Consider the following 18445-nt stretch of genomic DNA (forward strand, 5'->3'; position numbering starts at 1 on the left):
GAGACAGAGGATCTGAAGCAGGCTCCACACTGTGAGTGCAAATCCCAATTAGGGGCTTGAACTCAAGACTGTGAGATCGTGACCTAAGCCGAAATCAAGAGTCGGCCACTTAACCAACTGAGCCACGCAGGTGCCCCATGGTAAGTGTACTCTTAATCCACTTACCTGTTCCATCCATTCTTCCACTCACCTCTGCTCTGGTAACCATCAGTTTGTTCTCTATAGTTAAGAGTCTGTTTTTTTGTTATCTTTTGTCTTTGTTCATTTGTTTTGTTTTTAAATTCCACATGTAAGTGGAGACGTATGGTATTTGTTTTTCTCCGACTTATTTCACTTAGCATAATATTCTGTAGGTCCATCCATGTTGTTGCAAATGTCAAGATTTCATTTTTTATGGCTGAGTAATATTCCATTGTACACATATACCACATCTTTTTTTTTTATCCATTCATCTATCCATGGATACTTGGGCTGCTTCCGTAATTTGGCTATTGTGAATAATGCTGTAATAAACATAGGGGTGCACATATCTTCTCAAATTAGTGTTTTCATATTCTCTGGGTAAATACCCAGTAGTGGAATTTCTGGGTCATATGGTAATTCTATCTTTAATTTTTTGAGGAACTTCCATACTGTTTTCCATAGTGGCTATAACAGTTTGTATTCCTATCTAGGTGTAGTTTTTTTTTTTTTTTCTTCAAAGTTCATTTATTTTTGAGAGGGAGGGAGAGAGAAGGGGGAAGGACAGAGAGAGAGAGAGAGAGAGAGAGAGAGAGAGAGAGAGTCCCAAGCATGCTCTGTGCTTTCAGTGCAGAGGCTGATGTAGGGCTCAAACTCTGCGAACTTTGAGTTCATGACCTAAGCTGAAATCCAGAGTCAGACGCCTAAGTGACTGAGCCACCCAGGCTCACCTAGATTTTTTTTTTTTAATTAAAAAAAAATTTTTTTTTTCAACGTTTATTTATTTTTGGGACAGAGAGAGACAGAGCATGAACGGGGGAGGGGCAGAGAGAGAGGGAGACACAGAATCGGAAACAGGCTCCAGGCTCCGAGCCATCAGCCCAGAGCCCGACGCGGGGCTCGAACTCACGGATCGCGAGATCGTGACCTGGCTGAAGTCGGACGCTTAACCGACTGCGCCACCCAGGCGCCCCTAAGATTTTTTTTTAATCTTATTTTTTTTAACGTTTATTTATTATTGAGAGACAGACAGACAGACAGAGCGTGAGCATGAGCAGGGGAGGGGCTGAGAGACGGGGACGCACAGAATCTGAAGCAGGCTCCAGGCTCTGAGCTGTCAGCACAGAGCCCAACGTGGGGCTCGAACTCATGAACTGTGAGATCATGATCTGAGCTGAAGTCAGGCACTCAACTGACTGAGCCACCCAGGTGCCCCTAGATTTTTTAAAAAGATTTATTTCTAAGTAATCTACACCCAATGTGGGGCTTGAACCCACCACCCCAAAATCAAGAGTCATATGCTCCATTGACTGAGCCAGCCAAGCACCCTTAAGTGTAGATTTTTTGGTAGTTATCCTTCTTGGTGTTTTCTGAGCCTCTTGGACTTGTGGTTTGATGTCTGTCATTCATTTTGGAAAATTCTCAGTCATTATTGCTACAAATATTTCTTCTGTTCCTTCTCCTCTTCATCTTCTGCATTCCCATTACATGTATGTTACACCTTATGTAATTGCCCCAGAGTTCTTGGATTTTCTATTCTGGTTTTTTCATTTTACTTTTTCTCTACTTTTCAGTTGGGGAGTTTTCTACTGACACATATTTAAGCTCATTGATTCTTTCCTTGGCCATGTCCAAGGTACCAATGAGCTTGTGAAAGGAATTCTCAGGGGTGCCTGGCTAGTACAGTCAGTAGAGCATGTGACTCTCAATCTCCCAGTCATGAGTTCAAACCCCACGTTGGGCATGGAGCCTACTTTAAAAAAAAAAAAGAGGGGCGGGGGCCCCTTCGCTCAGTTGGTTAAGCATCCAATTCTTGATTTTGACTCAGGTCATGATCTCATGGTTCGTGAGTTTGAGCCCTGCGTCAGGCTCCGCACTGACAGCACAGAGCATGCTTAGGGTTGTTTTTCTCTCTGCCCCTCCCATATGCTCTCTTTCTCAAAATAAATACATAAATTAAAAAGTATATATTAAAAATAAAAGGAGGTTGACACTCACCATATTAAATGGGGTGCTGGGCTTGCTTCGTTGGTAGACCATGCAACTCTTGATCTCAGGGTTGTGAGTTTAAGCCCCACGTTGGGTGTGGAGATCACAAAATCTTTTAAAAATAAAAAGGTGGGGCGCCTGGGTGGTTCAATCAGTTAAGCATCTGACTTTGGTTCAGATCATGATCTCGTGATTCGTGAGTTCAAGCCCTGCTTTGGACTCTGTGCTGACAGGTTGGAGCCTGGAGCCCGCTTTGGATTCTGATTTGTAACATTTCCTTTTGATTCTTTCTTAGAGTTACCATTCCTTTGCTTATATTGTCCATCTGTTCTTTGCATGTTGTCCACTTTCCCATTGGAGCCCTTAGCATATCAGTGATAGTTTTTTAAATTCCTTTTTTTAAAACAACTTCAATGTTTTTTAAATTTTTATTTTTGAGAAAGAGAGAGAGGGCGTATGCGTGCGCGCAAGTCAGGGAGGGGCAGGGAGAGAGGGAGACACAGAATCCGAAGCAGAGTTCTAAAGTAAATCAGGCTGAGTTAAAATCCTGGCTCTGCCACTGGCTAATACTTGTGTGACTTGGTAAAGTTGCTTATCTGTGCCCTAGTTTTCTCATCCTTACCATGGGGTTAGATTAAAGGGTATTTATTTTATAGGGTTATTGTGAAGATAAATTCAGAAAATGCATGTAAGCACCAAGCAAAGTGTCTAGCATAGAGTCAAAGTTCAGTAAGTGTTATCTGTGATAAATATCATCTGGTCCCCACATGCCCTGTGTGCGGTCAACGCTGGCTGTTCTTTTTGCCTGGGACATCTCTCCTCTATCTATCTTCTACCCATCCTTCAAAACATTATTTCTTGTTTTCACAAAGCATGTTCAGAATCCCTCATCTGTTTTATTAATTTTTTAAAGTTTATTTATTCATTTTGAGAGAGAGATAGTGCCAGTGGGGGAGAGGCAGAGAGAGGGAAAGAGAGAGAATCCCAAGCAGGCTCTGAAATGTCAGTGCAGAGCCTGGTGTGGAGCTTGAACTCAAGAACCACGAGATCGTGACCTGAGTGGAAACCCAAGAGTTGGACCTTAACCGACTGAGCCACACAGGCGCCCTATCCCTCGTCCATTTTAGATAAAGTGATCATATAATTTACTACCCCAAACAGGACACTTTTGAGAGTGGAAGAGGATGCTATTAACAATTGCCCCAGGACAATAATCCCAGGAAAACTGGGAGATAAGGTCCTCTCAATTTTAGATGCCTCTTCTCGGGTTTTCCATTGCCCTCAGTGTCCACAGCATTGTTCACACTGCTGTCCTTGTGGCTTTACTTGTCTTTTACCTCCCATTCTGTAACTCCTTGAGGGCAGGTGCATTACCTCAGTCAGAGCCATGGCCTGAGACCTCTCACAGGACCAGCATGCACCACACACGTACACAGAAGTGATGAGAGTGATCATGCCACATGTTCATTTTCACCTTTGTCTGTAATTGTTTCTACCTTGAATGTGATCCATGCTTTCGGCCTCTTTCAGATCAATCTATCTTCTTCTTCTTCTTTAAAATTTTAATGCTTTTATTTATTTTTGAGAGAGAGAAAGAGACAGAGCGCCAGCAGGTGAGGGCAGAGAGAGAGGGAGACACAGAATCCAAAGCAGGCTCCAGGCTCTGAGCCATCAGCACAGAGCCCTACGCAGAGCTCAAACTCACGAACCACAAGATCATCACCTGAGCCGAAGTCGGATGCTTAACCAACTGAGCCATCCAGGCGCCCCAGATCAATCTGTCTTCTGGGGTGCACATTCCAGCTCTTCTGGGAAGCCCCCTTTTCTTACTTTGCTCCCCCATCTCTGCTTTCTCTCATCTCCTGTACGTACTGTTGCATATATATTATATCCTGTTCCATGGGTGGGCTCTTGTTCCCCAGTAACACTCAGCTCCCCAAGGATAGGCACGGTGTTGCCCTTTTTTCCAGTGTCTCCCACAGTATGGTCAAGCACAGGGCTGGCTACCAGCAGGCACTCAGGAAACACATATTAGTGTCGGTTTCTCAGTCTGGGACCATTCCCTGGGGCCTGCCCAAACTTAGTCAAACGATGCTAGTGGTGGGTGAAAGCAGGCATTCTACAACTGCGGGAGGTGTTCAGGGTCTCCGGGGCAGACTGTAGTTTGGGGGACAATCCTCATTTCCCCTCTCTGTTCCTTAAGTCCCCAGTTTTGTGTGTGAACAAGATGGAGGCTGATCTGTCTGGCTTTAACATTGATGCTCCCCGTTGGGACCAGTGCACTTTCCTGGGGCGGGTGAAGCACTTCTTCAATATCACAGACCCTCGCACTGTCCTGGTACCAGAGCGGGAGCTGGACTGGGCCAAGGTGACGGTGGAGAAGAGCAGGTGAGCAGCTAGGGGGGAGGGGGCTGGAGGCACTGGGGCAACACTGATGGATCCCTGTGGAGAAGGTGGAAACTAAAGATATGGGAATAGGCAGAGCTCTCAGGAAGGGGGGAGCAGGATGACCTGGGGCAAGGGACCTGGGAGGTAACTGTGTCCATTATCCTTGGGTGGCAGGATGGGTGTTGTGCCCCCAGGCACCCAAGTGGAGCAGCTGCTGTATGCCAAGAAGCTGTACGACTCAGCCTTCCATCCTGACACCGGGGACAAGATGAATGTCATCGGGCGGATGTCCTTCCAGGTCCCTGGTGGCATGATCATCACGGGCTTCATGCTCCAGTTCTACAGGTGGAACCTGGGAGCAAGGTGGTGGGCAGTGTGGCCACTTGGATCTGCTAGGCAGGGAGCCATATTATGATGACAATCACAGCCATCTTTATTGACCCCTTACCAAATACCAGGCACTGTGTGAAATTCTTTGCGTATGTTACCTCACTTAATCTTCTCATCAGCCCTACAGAGAGGTGCTGTATAGATGAAGAACGGAGGTTCTAGAGAGGTGACGTAACTTGTCCAAGTCCACACACAGCCAGGAAATACGGGTGCCTCTCTAGAACTCTCAACGAATCAGCCATCCTGCTTCCCTCTTTAGAAAGTACTTATTCAACAATGAAATACTAACGTATTTTTATAACGTAATGTCCCAGTAAAAAATATAGGAAGGTGACCCCCCCCGCCCCTCCTCCCCACCCCCAAAATTAGGAAGACCTATAGGAGAGAATAAACTTTCTCTGTAGCTGCTGGATATTTTACTCCTCTCCTTTCCCCTCTTCTTTCTGCCCCTTCTCCCCCATGCATCCATTTGTCCAGCCAGGCCTTGGGCTGGGCCCCAGCCAGGCCTTGGGCCAGGTGTTAGGCATATAAAAACTTTAGCCCCTGTCCTTAAAGAGCTTCTCCAGTTTTGTTGAGGAAACCAACAAGTAAACAGTTATAGGTCAGCTTGCTAATAGGTAGGTTGTGGGGAGAGCATGGGGTTGTGAGAACGGGGAGCATAGAATGACTCATTGTTCCAGGAAGGGCCGGGGAAGGGTCAGGAAGGTCTTGAAGAAGTGATGTCTCAACAAAGCAAGATTTAGCCATGTATGAAAGGGGTGTGTGTGTGTGTGTGTGTGTGTGTGTGTGTGTGTGTGTGTGTTCCAGGCAGAGGGACCAGCCTGTGCAAAAGCCCAGGTGCATGAAACAGCATGGGAAGTTTGGGGAACAGCAGGTGATCTGGGTTGTACACCAAGCCTTGCATTGACTCCCCTCTGCGTCTCTGGGCCTTCCTTATGGTAGGACGATGCCGGCTGTGATCTTCTGGCAGTGGGTGAACCAGTCCTTCAATGCCTTAGTCAACTATACCAACAGGAATGCAGCTTCCCCTACATCGGTCAGGTAGGAGACTTGAACCCCAGGCTGTCCACGTGGGTCAGGAGCAGGTAGCTGTCCTCGTGAGGGGAACAGCCCTTCTAAAGGGTTCTCGGGCTATCTTCTCCAGGCGGGGCTTATTCTGGGCAGGTGACCAAGTCCCTCTTTTTACGGTTTGCAAGTATTTTCTGAGGCTGACTAGGAGAGTATCTTCCTAGACTAGTTCAAAGTTCATTCATTCATTCATTCTCAAATATTTCTTGGGTAGGTGTTAAGTGCCAGGCATGGTTCTAAGGTCCCTGTTCTTATGGAATTTAAGGACTTGTAAGGAAGCAAGCACGATAATCTTAGATTGTAACTGCTGCCATTAAGGAAATAAACAGGTGACAAGGTAACAAACAGCAGAGGGGCATCTGTGTAGATGGGCTGGTTGGGGGAAGTGTTTTCTGTGGAGCCCGTATTTCTGCGGATTTCTGAAGGATAAGGATTTAGCAACGTGGAGCCGACAGAAGAATTCCCCATATAGGGAGCGACAGCACGCAAGGGTTCTGAAGCAGAAATGAGTTTGCTCTTTGCTGAAAGTACTGAAGGTGGCCCAGGGGGCTGGAGCGTTGTGTGTGTTTAGGGGGGCGTGTCATAAGACGGGATGGGGGATAGTTCACATAAGCTTCTCAGGCATGAAGCCTCGTGTCCAGACTTTCTCAATGAAGTCTTGGTCTTGCCCTCAGCCAGCAGGGCTCCCCACTCCCAAGCGTGTCTTTCCTCCACTAGGCAGATGGCCCTTTCCTACATCACAGCCACAACCACCGCGGTGGCCACTGCTGTGGGCATGAACATGTTGACAAAGGTACGGTCTGGGGCGGCTGTGGGCATGGTGGCCACTAGGGGGCAGCAAAGTCCTAGGGAAAATTTTGCCCAGGCCTGGCACTACCCTTGTCTGGGTGGGTGGGGTATGGCCCAGAGCAAAGCCAACTAGTGGGAGAGGTAGCCGAGCTATCCCCAGGTTGGTCTTTCTTGGGTCTTTGAGGGAATTTGGGTTCCTAGACCAAATGTCTGGATGAGTGGCAGAAGCAAGGTCTCATTTCTTGGTTTATAGTCCTTATTGTTCCTTTCCCCCAACAGAGAGCTCCACCCCTGGTGGGCCGCTGGGTGCCCTTTGCCGCTGTGGCTGCTGCTAACTGTGTCAACATCCCAATGATGCGACAGCAGTGAGTATGGGGCTTCCTTTGCCTCCCTACAAACCCTAAGGTTAGTGGGGCCAGGGCAGGAAACCAAGGCAGTGGGTGGCTTTGGGGGCTGAGGTGGGTGTGGGGAGGGCTGCCGGGCTGCTCCAACAGTGATGGCCACAGGAGTGGCAGGTGACTTAGGTTTAGTCTGTGTTGAATGTTGTGGGAGTCATTCTTTGGATCGTGTGGGATGAGGGCGGGGGTAGGGTGGACTCTGGAGGTTTGTACGAGATCGTGTCCTTTCAACTGCAACTGCAATTTAAGTTGTGATCTCTGCCCACTTCCAAAGCCCTGGGCATGGCTTACAGAACGAAATGTAGCAAAGCGAGGCGTCCAAAGATAGAACAGAGCCAAGAAGCTTTGAAAGAAGCCAGAGGAGTAGACAGATGTTTTCCAGGCACCGGGCTCTAAGCTTCGCAGCAGGAAAGGTTAAAGGAGAAATCCGTGTGTCTTGTAGTTCTTGTTTTCTGACTCGAGAAAGCATAGATGTTCCTCTGTTGTAAAACTTAATGATGTAATATACATAAAGCACTCACAGTAGCTCTTGGAAGGGATCAAGTGCTACCTAAGTGTTAGCAATTATTGCTGCTGTTACCGTCACGGCCTTCATCACCATCACCAGTCTCCAATAGCCCTGTTTTCTTGGGACTGCTAGCAAGCCGGAATTCAGCACAATAGCGCTCGTGGAAAGAGTCCACGACGGGAAGAGTCATGCATACACATTGTTCCTCTCTTTCCCTCCTCTATCCAGGTGCTCCTTCCCAACAAATGAATGAGCCCCAGCCACCTATCTGGTCTGGGGTCGAGTGCTGTCGAGAACTGGCCAGAGAATAATAGCCAGTGCAGCCACTATTTATGGAGCAGTCACTCTGTCAGGCGCCGGATTAAGTGCTTTGCAGGCATTGGTCCCATTTAATCCTCACCATTCCTATGAAGCGAGTGCCATGATTATCCCCATTTTGCAGATGAGGATAACTGAGTCTTTAGAAGGATTTGGGAACCTGCTCAAGATCAAAGACTTACTCAGCATTTTCAGGATCCAACCTAGGCAGTCTGAGCCCCAGCCTAGCTCTCTTAGCCACTGCCCTAGATCACTTCCAAGATGTCGCTCACTGGAATACAGAAGGAAGATCAAAGGGCCAGACTGTAGGAGGTGGCTTCCTGGAGCTGGAGTGTGCTGGCCTTGGTTACCTGCTGTGTCACATTGCTGGCAAGCTTCCAGCACACCCTTCCCACGTTCAGCAGCTCCTGTCTGTGTTTAGGGAACTCGTCCAGGGCATCTGCGTGAAGGACGGAAATCACAATGAGATTGGTCATTCCCGGGTGAGCAGAGGCATCCCTTTGGAGTGGGAGGAGGGAATTCTCTTATACCCTGTTTTGTTGTTAGTGGTCAGAGCCGGCCCGGGTTCTGTTGCAGGGTCCCCCTGACTCCGTCCTCCTTCCCCTTGATTTCCGTACATTTCTTGTTCAGAACAAGCTTGTCATGTCCTTTCTCCATCATTTCTGGTCCTGAAGCCATAAAAGTCTAGCTAGGTGAGAGAGGGTTGGGTGAGGATACAGCCCCTGACAGATCCATCCCTTCCCCTTTACCAACTCAGACCTGATCCTGACCCTTGACCCAGCCTGCTGGTGCAGCCCACGGATACTGGATGAGGTCATGCCTGACAACTTGCTCTTTTCTGCCCTCAGAGAGCTGCGGCCATAGGCATCACCCAAGTGGTCATTTCTCGGATCACCATGGCAGCCCCTGGCATGAGTAAGATAAAGAAGTCCTCCTGTCCTGGGGGACCCTGGAACACGTGATGGAGGCCTCAACCACACTCAGCTTTTGGGTGGGGGGTGGGGCCCCAGCTTCTATAGCCATGCTTCTCAAAAAACAAATGATAATTCTGTGATGTGGTAGAAATTGCAACTAAGGCTATGCTTGACCATATTACATTGTATAAATCTACCAGATCCACATGCTGTATACCTTACTCCTACATAGTGCTGGAGTGCAGAAGCCCACGGGAGACCACACTGTAGTTTCCAGAACATCAGTCAGTCAGAGATGTGGGGAAGAAAGTTCTTTTCATTCCACAGATACTCCTTAAGTACCTTCAGTGTGCTGGGCACAGTGTGGGGTGGCAGGAAGACAGTGGTAAAGAAAATAAATCCCTTGCCCTGGTTTTGCTTTTAGCAGAGGCATGTTACAGAGTAGGATAGGAGATTTGTTTGCGTGAGCCTTCAAAGATTTAAGTTTTGAGAAGGACGCTTGGGGCCTGCGGTACATGTCCTGTCACAGGTGTGCAAGTGGAGAAGTTTGGGAAGCACCCTTCTCCTAGGACTTAGGGGACAGCTTGGGGGTGGCTGCACCTACACAGTCTTGAAGTCTTTTCAGGAACGTCAGGGGAGGTGGAGGGAATCACCTGACTTTGGGAAGGGGTCTTGGAGAGAGTCTTATGGCCTTCCCCGAGATCCTCCCTGGTCTCTTGCAGTCTTGCTGCCAGTCATCATGGAAAGGCTGGAGAAGCTGCGTTTCATGAAGGTGAGTGGGGTTCCCTTTTGCATCTTCTCTGCCCAGAGCCCCCCAGCCATACTTAGGAGCACCTGATCCTCGTCCTTCCCTCTAGCTGCTGGCCTTACCTCCTTCAGGGAGGGCCCATACCAGTCCCCGCTGGCTGCCCGCTTTAGATGCCGTAGCTGGTTGCTTGGCCTTGTCCGTAGAGAGCAAGAGGAACCCCGTTCTCCCTCCTTCACGGCTAGGCGTTTCATGCCTGTGGGTTTCTGGCTGACTGAGCAGGGGTAGGGCAGGCGTGGGGTTCACATTAAGATCTGTAAATCTTACATGGATCTTTCTTTTTATTTATTTTTTTTGTCCAGAAAGTCAAGGTCCTGCATGCCCCGTTGCAAGTTCTGCTGTCGGGGTGCTTGTGAGTAACGCGTTTTCTCGTTGTGGGTTCTGTGGCAGCTGGGTCACCCAAGCACTGTCTTCTTGTGTCGCCCATGTTGGAGAACGTGCTCTCTTTTACCTGACTTCCATAGTGCCTGAGCTCTGTATGTGGGCCACACAGAGAGCTCTCGCCCCATCTTTCTTGAAGGCATCAGACTGGCTAGGCTGTATGCACACATCCGCATGGAGAGTGGAGTGCTTGGGTGCCCTCCTGCCCGGGGCCTCCTCTGACCTTCAGACTGGAGAAGAGAGGAAAACCACAATCCAGTCCCACTACAAAAAAGAAATGATAACTCTGTGGCAGTGATAGAGGTGTCCACTAATGCTGAGGTGGTAAACGTATTGCAATGTCTCACTGTATCAAGTCAACATGCTCTACACCTTACATGGACACCGTGTTCTATGGCAACTATATCTCAGTATAAATCAATTAAGTAAATACACAGACCTGCTGAGACATAACAGTGATGGGACAGCCTGTGGCCGTCACGTGTCCCAACCTCGCACAAAAGGAAAACACCATAGGCACCTGGGTGGCTCTGTCGGTTAAGCGTCTGTCTCTTGATTTTGACTCAGGTCATGATTTCTTGGTTCGTGAGGTCGAGCCCTGTGTTGTGCTCTGTGATTACGGCACAGCCTGCTTGGGATTCTTTCTTAATCCCTCTCTCTCTGGTCCTAGCCCGCTCACACTCTCTCCCTCCCGCCCCCCAAATATACAAACATTTGAAAAATAAGTAAATGGAGTGCCTGGGTGGCTCAGTGGGTTAAATGTCTTGGCTTTGGCTCAGGTTATGATCTCACAGTTCCTGAGTTCAAGCCCAGCGCTGGGCTCTGCACTGACAGCTCGGATTCTGTGTGTGTCCCTCTTTCTCTGCCCCTCCCCTGCTTGTGCACATGCGCGTGCTCTCGTGCTCTCTCTCTCTCAAAAATAAATAAATAAGTAAGTAAGTAAGTAAGTAAGTAAATAAAACACAAGCCATGGCGGCGTGCTTCGGTGCCTGCCCTTGACTGGCTGTGTCCTAGTGTCAGTCACACTTTACAAGGCCATGGGGCTAATGACAATAACAGGAATAACCAACACGTATTGAGTGTTTCCTGTGTGTCCCTGCTGTGCTCATGGTTCACATCTATAATTTCGCTGAATCTCCTCCGCCCTAGAAGTATAGATAGGGCCATCATCTCCTTTTACAAATGAAGAAACCGGGGCTCAGAGAGATGGAGACACTCACCCAAGGCTCTGTAGCCCATAATTGCCGGAGTTGTGGTCGGATCCTCGGTAGTCTCCGAGGTGACTCTGCTAACTGAGTCACCGCTGAGTGAGTGGTTACCACGAGCTGAGTGCCACATGTGCACTTTTCATTTAATCCCCACGGTGGCCCTGCAGAGTAGGTATCCTTGTCTTCCCCCTGCTGGCTCAGGGGTAACTCGCCCAATATGACACAGCAAGGAAGTAGCAAAGCTGGGATATGAACCTTGGTCTGTTAGATTCCCAAGTCCTGTAAGACAAGACCCTGGAGCTGAAACATCTGAGAACCTTAGAAATGCTCTTAAGCCCTTCCCCAGACCTCCTGAGTCAGCATCGCTTTTTAACAAGCCCCATGAGTTAACTTGCACGCACAGTGAAGTTTGAGAAGCTGCCCTGTTCTGGTCTCCACCAGCCCAGGTGTTCATGGCTATGGGGGGCAGGACCTCAGGTGTCATAACCCTCACTGCTCAGTGCTTGTGGTCTTTAGGGCTGCTAGTTATACTCCCAGTGCCTTCGTTATCTTCATCTGCTTGGACAACAGGTGGATGTGGGAGGTGGAGGGAGGCTGATTCCATCCCATCCCAGAATGAATATCCTGGCACTGAGAGACCAAGAGAAGAGTTGCAGGGAGAGGAGCCATGGGGTGGCGGGGAGGGCAGGCTGGGTGAGTGGGCATCTCCTCCTTCCTTTGGGGGACTCAGAGATAGGATGTGAGTAGGCCTGTGGGGAGATGCCCCTGACACTTTGTTTCTCCTTTCTTCCAGCCTCATCTTCATGGTGCCAGTGGCCTGTGGGCTCTTCCCACAGAAATGGTAACAGCTCTTCGTTCCTCGCTTTGTTTTACTGAATGCCCTGTCCCTGCTCTCCCTGACCTGCCTGCTGTCCTGAAGGAGACAAGAAGGGGCAGGAAGGGCAGCATTTTTGTCTGAGGACAAGTGCCTATCAGCCTAAACTCTGGGCCTCTTAGCCCCGGGGGGGAATGGTAAACCAAAACAGAGCTCCAAGGGGTGGAGGCATGAGTGGCTTCCTCCCAGTGGAGCAAGGACTGCCTTGGAGGGAAGTGGGGGAACAACAAGAAACTTTCTGTCCCTGCTGGTTAGGTTATTAGATACATCCTCCCTGGCTAGATCTGGTCCTTGAAATTGAACAAAGGTACAGGTACTTATTCTGGCTTGTGTTTGCTAGGGGGTGGATGACTTGGGCCTCTCTATTTCTCTTGCATGTCCTGGCAGGGAAGGGATGTGAAAAGGGATGATGGAAAGGGGAAACAAAGCATCAGATTGTGGGAGCGGAGAGGATTAGCTCCAGGAGACGAAGTGCAGCTTGGATATATACCGAGAAGATACCAGGTTCCCCTGCTGTGGTATTCATATTTTAGTGTCGTCTGCTAGACTTCTGTGTTCCAAGCACACAGGAGAAGTGCTTGTGCTTGTAATTTTGCAGAGAAGATGGAAGTTTGGCACCAAGGAGAATGAAGTCAGGCCCGAGTAGAAGTAAAAGCAATATATTATGTTGTATAGAGGCCATTCATTCTGATGGAAAAATCAGGGAGGGCTTCTTAGAGATGGCATTTGAGTTGGACTTTATCTGACGATAATTTGTTGCTTGTCCAGTTGGCACGCTCATAATCCCCTTCTGTCTTCTCAGTGAATTGCCAGTTTCTTATCTGGAACCAGAGCTCCAAGACACCATCAGAGCCAAGTATGGAGAACTTGTGCCTTATGTCTACTTCAATAAGGGCCTCTAAATGCCCCACCCCAGTAAGGACCAGTCTGTGCCCATATTCACCAGCTCCTCAGCTGCTCTGTATACCTGTCCCCTCATTCCTCTGCCCACAGGGCCTGAAGGCCAGGGTGGATTTGGGAGGTGGGGAGCCTCGTGTTTTCACCCAGGCTAATTGGACTCCAGAGGATAAAAGTGAACAAGGGGAGCAAAAGCCAAGTCTTCTATCTGTTCCTCCCTTAACCACCATCCCCTGGAGACCAGGAGCTGAGACCCCCTGAAAGAGATACTCAGACCATTTGGAAAAATTAGGAAACTTTGGGGATTCTAGTTCCAGCCAGGACTGGGGAAGAGCCCCTGGGACAAAAAGATGCTCTTACTCCTCTTCCTCCTCATCTTGTCTCATGCTATGAAACTTTTTACCCTTGCAATTCTAGCCAACTCAGGAAGGGAGGGGAAGAAGCCTTTGCCAACGTGGGGCTCTTCTCTGTTCTTTCTCATTCTCGTCCCCAGTGTCCCCTGGTCAGAAAGCGTCTTTGGGAGTGCTGCTAAACTTGAGATAGTCAGGCCGTTTCATGAGGCAGCAAAGTTTCATGGTGCTTTAAGCCCTGTCTATTGACACTGACTTTGATCTCCTAATGCTAAAATCATGTCTGATTTTGCTTCTCTGTGTTTGAAAAATAAGTCCACTAACTGTGAGTAAAAAGAATATATGTAGGCATTAACAGCACATTTTAATGGGTATATTTTCCTAGCTGCCTCCCTTCTCAGCCCATTGGGTTAAACACCAAAGACTAGTGTGTTCTGAATAGGAAAGAGAAGTTTTATTTGGATACCTCTGAGAAGTAACCAACCAGGACCAAAGAGCCTTAAAGGACACACAGCAAAGTGCAGCCATTTGCCCGTCCCATCTTGGCTGCTGTAGGTGACTTTTCAGGCTCCGGGTGGGGTGGGGGTGGAAGGAGACCATTGTGGCTTACGAGGGATCAATGTCTGTCTGAGTTTCATCTAATAGAATTTCCTGACTGTTCAAAGGATATCACTGTGAATCAAATAAATTTCTTGAAAGAGTGTAATGAACTGTATGCAGACTGAATTAGTAAAGCCTGGATGGAAAGCAGGATCTGGTCTCACTTTGACCTTGGCATGCAAGAGGTTATCACAACTATAAGGGAACCTGTCTGATGCCTGGAGGTGATTGTTTATTTCCCTTATTACAGAGGAAAAATCTGCTGGACGCTGCAGAATGGGAGCTTTGTTCTAGAGCAGCAAACCGTGGCTCAAGGGCCTAAATCCACCTGCTACTTGTTTTTGTGTGCCTGGGAATTATATTTTAAAAGGCAAAAAAAGAAAAAGCCAAGAATATATGACAGAGACCCCCATGTATGTGGCATGCAGAGCATTAAAATATTTGCTCTCTGGCCCTGTACACAAAATGTTACCCCTACTCTGGAGCAATGGTTCTTAATATATTTCAGAGTCACCTGGATGGGTTGTTAAAATAGAAATTGTGGGTCCAGATATATCTCTTGAGGCAAGGAAAACAAAAGCAAAAATAAACTATTGTTACTACACCAAAATAAAAAGCTACACAGCCGAAGAAACAGTCAACAAAACCAAAAGACAAGCTACTGAATGGGAGAAGATACTTGCAAATGACATAGCTGATACAGGGTTCTTATCCAAAATACATAAAGAACTTATACAACTCAACACACACAAAAACAAATAATCCGGTAAAAAAAAAAAAAAAAAAAAGGGCAGGAAAAGGCCCCTGGCTGGCTCAGCTGGAAGAGCATGGACTCTTGATCTTGGGATTGTGGGTTCAAACCCCACGTTGGGTAGAGAGTATTTAAATAAAATTAGTTTTGTAAAAAAAAGAATAGGCAGAAGACATGAAGAGACATTTCTCTGAAGAAGACATACAGGGGTGGGTGGGTGGCTCTGTCGTTTAAAGTGTCTCGACTCTTGATTTCGTCTCAGGTCATGATCTCATGGTTCTTGGGTTTGAGCCCTGTGTTGGGTTCTGTGTTGGCAGTGTGGAGCCTGCTTGGGATTCTCTCTGTTTATCCCCTGTGGCGCTCTCTCTCTCTCTCTCTCTCTCTCTCTCTCTCTCTCTCTCTCTCAAAATAAGTAAACATTAGAAAAATTTTAGGGGTGCCTGGGTGGCTCAGTCGCTTAAGCATCTGACGTTTTCAGCTTAGGTCATGAGTTCCCGGTTTTGTGGGTTCAAGCCCTATGTTGGGAGCCCGCTTGGGATTGTCTTCTCTCTCTGCCCCTCCCCTGCTCGCACTCTCTGTCTCTCTCAAAATAAGTAAAATTAAAACAAAACAGAACTCATAAATTCATCCTTTTAAAGTGTACAATTCTATGGGTTTTAGTACATCCAGAGTTGTAATCATTATCACTAATTTCAGAATATTTTTATTACTCCCCAAAGAAACTCTGTACCATTTGGCAGTCTCTGGATTCCCTTCATCCCACACCCCCTTGAAACTCCTTATCTACTTTCTGCCTTTATGGATTGGCCTATTCTGGACTTTTCATGTAAAGGAAATCATACAGTTTATGGCCTTCTGTGTCTGACTTCTTTCATTTAGCATGATATTTTCAAAGTTCATCCATTCCATAACATGTGTAATTTGACTTTAGCTAATTTCTGAGCAGAAAAGTCTGCATCTCTGAGCCAGCTTCCTTAGGATAGGAGCTCTGGCCTCCGCTTTGCCCATTTCCAAAGGCAAATAGGAAAAACATTACCAGAGCAAGTCAGAGCTTGGAAGCAGTCCCACACTGATGTTCTTTCAAGAATTGACAACCTTCTCCTTTCCTTCCCAGCTCCTTAAACTTCCTAGCATTCCTCCCCCTTTTATTTTGGGACAGAGAGAGACAGAGCATGAACGGGGAAGGGGCAGAGAGAGAGGGAGACACAAAATCGGAAACAGGCTCCAGGCCCTGAGCCATCAGCCCAGAGCCTGACGCGGGGCTCGAACTCACGGGCCGCGAGATCGTGACCTGGCTGAAGTCGGACGCTTAACCGACTGCGCCACCCAGGCGCCCCAATTCCTTCTCCTTTTATAGACAATCACTCTTTTGGAAAAGTCTGAAGTTTGTAGTGGCTACAGTTTAGAGGACTTTAGAGAATGCTCCCTCAAACTGCACCTCAGCTCCATTTTGCAAGACCTCTCTGCTTCTCTTTGAGTTGGCACCTGCGGGATGTCAGAAGCCAGGTGATTAGGGTGACTCAAACGCCTTCGTGTGAGAAGTGTTAATCCACACAGGTAGGGTTTAGTGTTTGTCCCATGCAGCGGCTCAATTTAAGCTTTCAGGTAAAGAAAGGGAAGTTAGGACAAAAACCTGTGTTTGCTAAATTGAAATTAGCATGCTGATGATGATACCTGGCTTTTATATAGGAAGGCTTCTAAAACCTTGAAGCCAGGACTGAGACCCTGTGCTGTGAAAATAATTTGGCCTGTGCCTAGTACTGAATCTTTATTTCTCCCCCAGGGAGCTTGATTGTAGTATGGATGAATTTCTAAGACATTTGAGATTGGCAAAAACACTTGTTACCTTTTGTAACACTTGGGAAAGTAGGATCAAGACAGAGGCAGAACCAATCTCTTCACTCTTATCTGTTTCCCACTTTGCCACCATTTAAGCCAAGAACGAACTCCCTGTGGGCTCAGCCATGGGCTAGACTAGGCCAGGCTACAAAATGCTTTGGCAGGATTTTGAGAGGAAATTGGCAGCTACAGGAATCTGGCCTCTCTGGCACGGTTCTTCACTTGTTCATTTATTTTACGAACATTGTTGGACTCATGGTTGGGCTTTGTACAAGATGTTGCAGGGATATCTTAAAAAAAAACAAAAATAAAAATAACACCCGGTGTGCCATACAAAAAGCTGTGAATTTAGTGGTAGGGGCCAGCCAGGCAGATACTACAATCAGACACTGTGTTTTGGTGTTATGGGAATCCAGAAGAAGAAACAAGGGAGGGGGTGGGAACTAGAAGTTCCCCAGCACACTGGGGCATCTCTTAAGAGTTTGGTGTAAGGGGAATGTGTGGGGAAATGTAGTGGCAGATGAGATAAAAAGAAGTAGGCAGGCATCAGGATACAAGAGAGAACCCTACTGAGCAGTTTGGACTATATATTCCGTAGGTCGTTGAAGTATTTCAAGAGGGAAAGCCGTAAGACAGCATGTCAAGAGCGCCCTTGCTGTGGCGTGCGGCAGGCATTCGAGAGGGAAGAATTGGCAACTAGGGCCAGCAGGGAGAGCATTTGTGTTCAGCCAGAAGATGAGAACACGGACGGAAACAACGGGAGTGGATTTCAGAGCGATTTCTGAGGTAGAGTCAATAGAACGTTGTCCCTGGAACTTGGGGTGACACAGCACCGTGCCTCAGGTAAAGGTATTATTTCACGGAGAATTCACACGGACCTAACCTACCACTGGGCGATTTGAGCCAAGGTACCAGGGCTGTGCTTCAAAACAAAAGACGTCAAAAGACTTTTAGGCTGCAATTGTTTTCTTCGTTAGGAGTACCACAACTTATTTTCCAATACTCTTCAGAATTACCATACCCCTCTTCGCTCTCTTTGCAGAAGTGTAGGAATCTCGTACTTCCGCCACGCTTAAGATGGCTGCATCCGAATTAGACTTTCCGAGGTTCGTACCAGAGGGCCCCGCCCCCGGATCGGAGCTCCTTCCGCCACTCTCTGTGGCGTGGGGCGCGTTTACACCGCCATGCAGCACTCAAGATGGCCCGGCTTCCTCCTACTTTTCATTGGCTGGCTCTCTCAGGTCTTCCGTCTCCACTGGGAGGGTGAAGGGGCGGAACTTCTGCTTGATCGACAGCTATTTTGGTCAATGGACGAAGGGCAAGAGCCCGTGAACCGCTGGAACTGGAGAGCCTGCCCAGTGTGTGGGAGGGTGTTTGGGCTGGGGCGGGGTGGAGCAGAGCCGGAAGCGGGAGGGGAGAGTGAAACAGGAAAAGAAGGGAAGAAGGAAGAAGAGGGAAGAGGAGGAGAGGGAGGAGGAGGAGGAGGGAGGTGGCGGCGCCGTGGCGGAGGAGCAGGAGCAGGAGGGGGATGGAGAGGAGAAGGCTCCTGGGTGGCATGGCGCTCCTGCTCCTCCAGGCGCTGCCCAGCCCCCTGTCAGCCAGGGCTGAACCCCCGCAGGTAAGGGGGAGGGGGCGTCCGGGCCAGCCTGGGGGCCTGGGGGTCGTCGAGGCCTGGCTGGAGGGGGCTGAAGACGGCGTCGCTGCCTGGCTGGAGGGGGCTGAAAGAGTGTCGTCGTCAAGAGTTGAGGGGTCCCGAGAGTGGCTCCCGTGCCTGGAGTGGACAGGCTCTAAGGGGGCG

The 18445-nt window shown here is 48.4% G+C and overlaps 2 protein-coding genes across 11 annotated transcripts in view; both read left to right on the plus strand.

Annotated features, from left to right (window-relative positions):
- SFXN2 (sideroflexin 2) overlaps nucleotides 1-14163 on the plus strand; it is a 59981-nt gene extending 45818 nt beyond the window's left edge. For 9 of the 10 annotated variants that reach the window (XM_019813763.3, XM_045040614.1, XM_045040613.1 and 6 more), the window contains 11 exons: nucleotides 4373-4557; nucleotides 4732-4920; nucleotides 5890-5988; nucleotides 6733-6808; nucleotides 7084-7169; nucleotides 8450-8510; nucleotides 8877-8943; nucleotides 9665-9714; nucleotides 10050-10099; nucleotides 12130-12177; nucleotides 13013-14163. In XM_019813763.3, the coding sequence (XP_019669322.1) occupies nucleotides 4397-4557; nucleotides 4732-4920; nucleotides 5890-5988; nucleotides 6733-6808; nucleotides 7084-7169; nucleotides 8450-8510; nucleotides 8877-8943; nucleotides 9665-9714; nucleotides 10050-10099; nucleotides 12130-12177; nucleotides 13013-13112 (987 nt within the window). In that variant the 5' untranslated portion in view covers nucleotides 4373-4396 and the 3' untranslated portion in view covers nucleotides 13113-14163. The remainder of the gene's footprint in view (nucleotides 1-4372; nucleotides 4558-4731; nucleotides 4921-5889; nucleotides 5989-6732; nucleotides 6809-7083; nucleotides 7170-8449; nucleotides 8511-8876; nucleotides 8944-9664; nucleotides 9715-10049; nucleotides 10100-12129; nucleotides 12178-13012) is intronic. The other variant, XM_019813758.3, reaches the window with a different exon arrangement.
- Nucleotides 14164-18082: 3919 nt separating this feature from the next.
- Nucleotides 18083-18445, plus strand: part of WBP1L (WW domain binding protein 1 like) — a 60837-nt gene continuing 60474 nt past the window's right edge. The window contains exon 1 of the mRNA XM_003994368.6: nucleotides 18083-18265. Within this exon, the coding sequence (XP_003994417.1) occupies nucleotides 18176-18265 (90 nt within the window). The 5' untranslated portion in view covers nucleotides 18083-18175. The remainder of the gene's footprint in view (nucleotides 18266-18445) is intronic.

This window comes from Felis catus, chromosome D2 (genome assembly GCF_018350175.1).
Source record: "Felis catus isolate Fca126 chromosome D2, F.catus_Fca126_mat1.0, whole genome shotgun sequence".
Taxonomy (NCBI): domain Eukaryota; kingdom Metazoa; phylum Chordata; class Mammalia; order Carnivora; family Felidae; genus Felis; species Felis catus.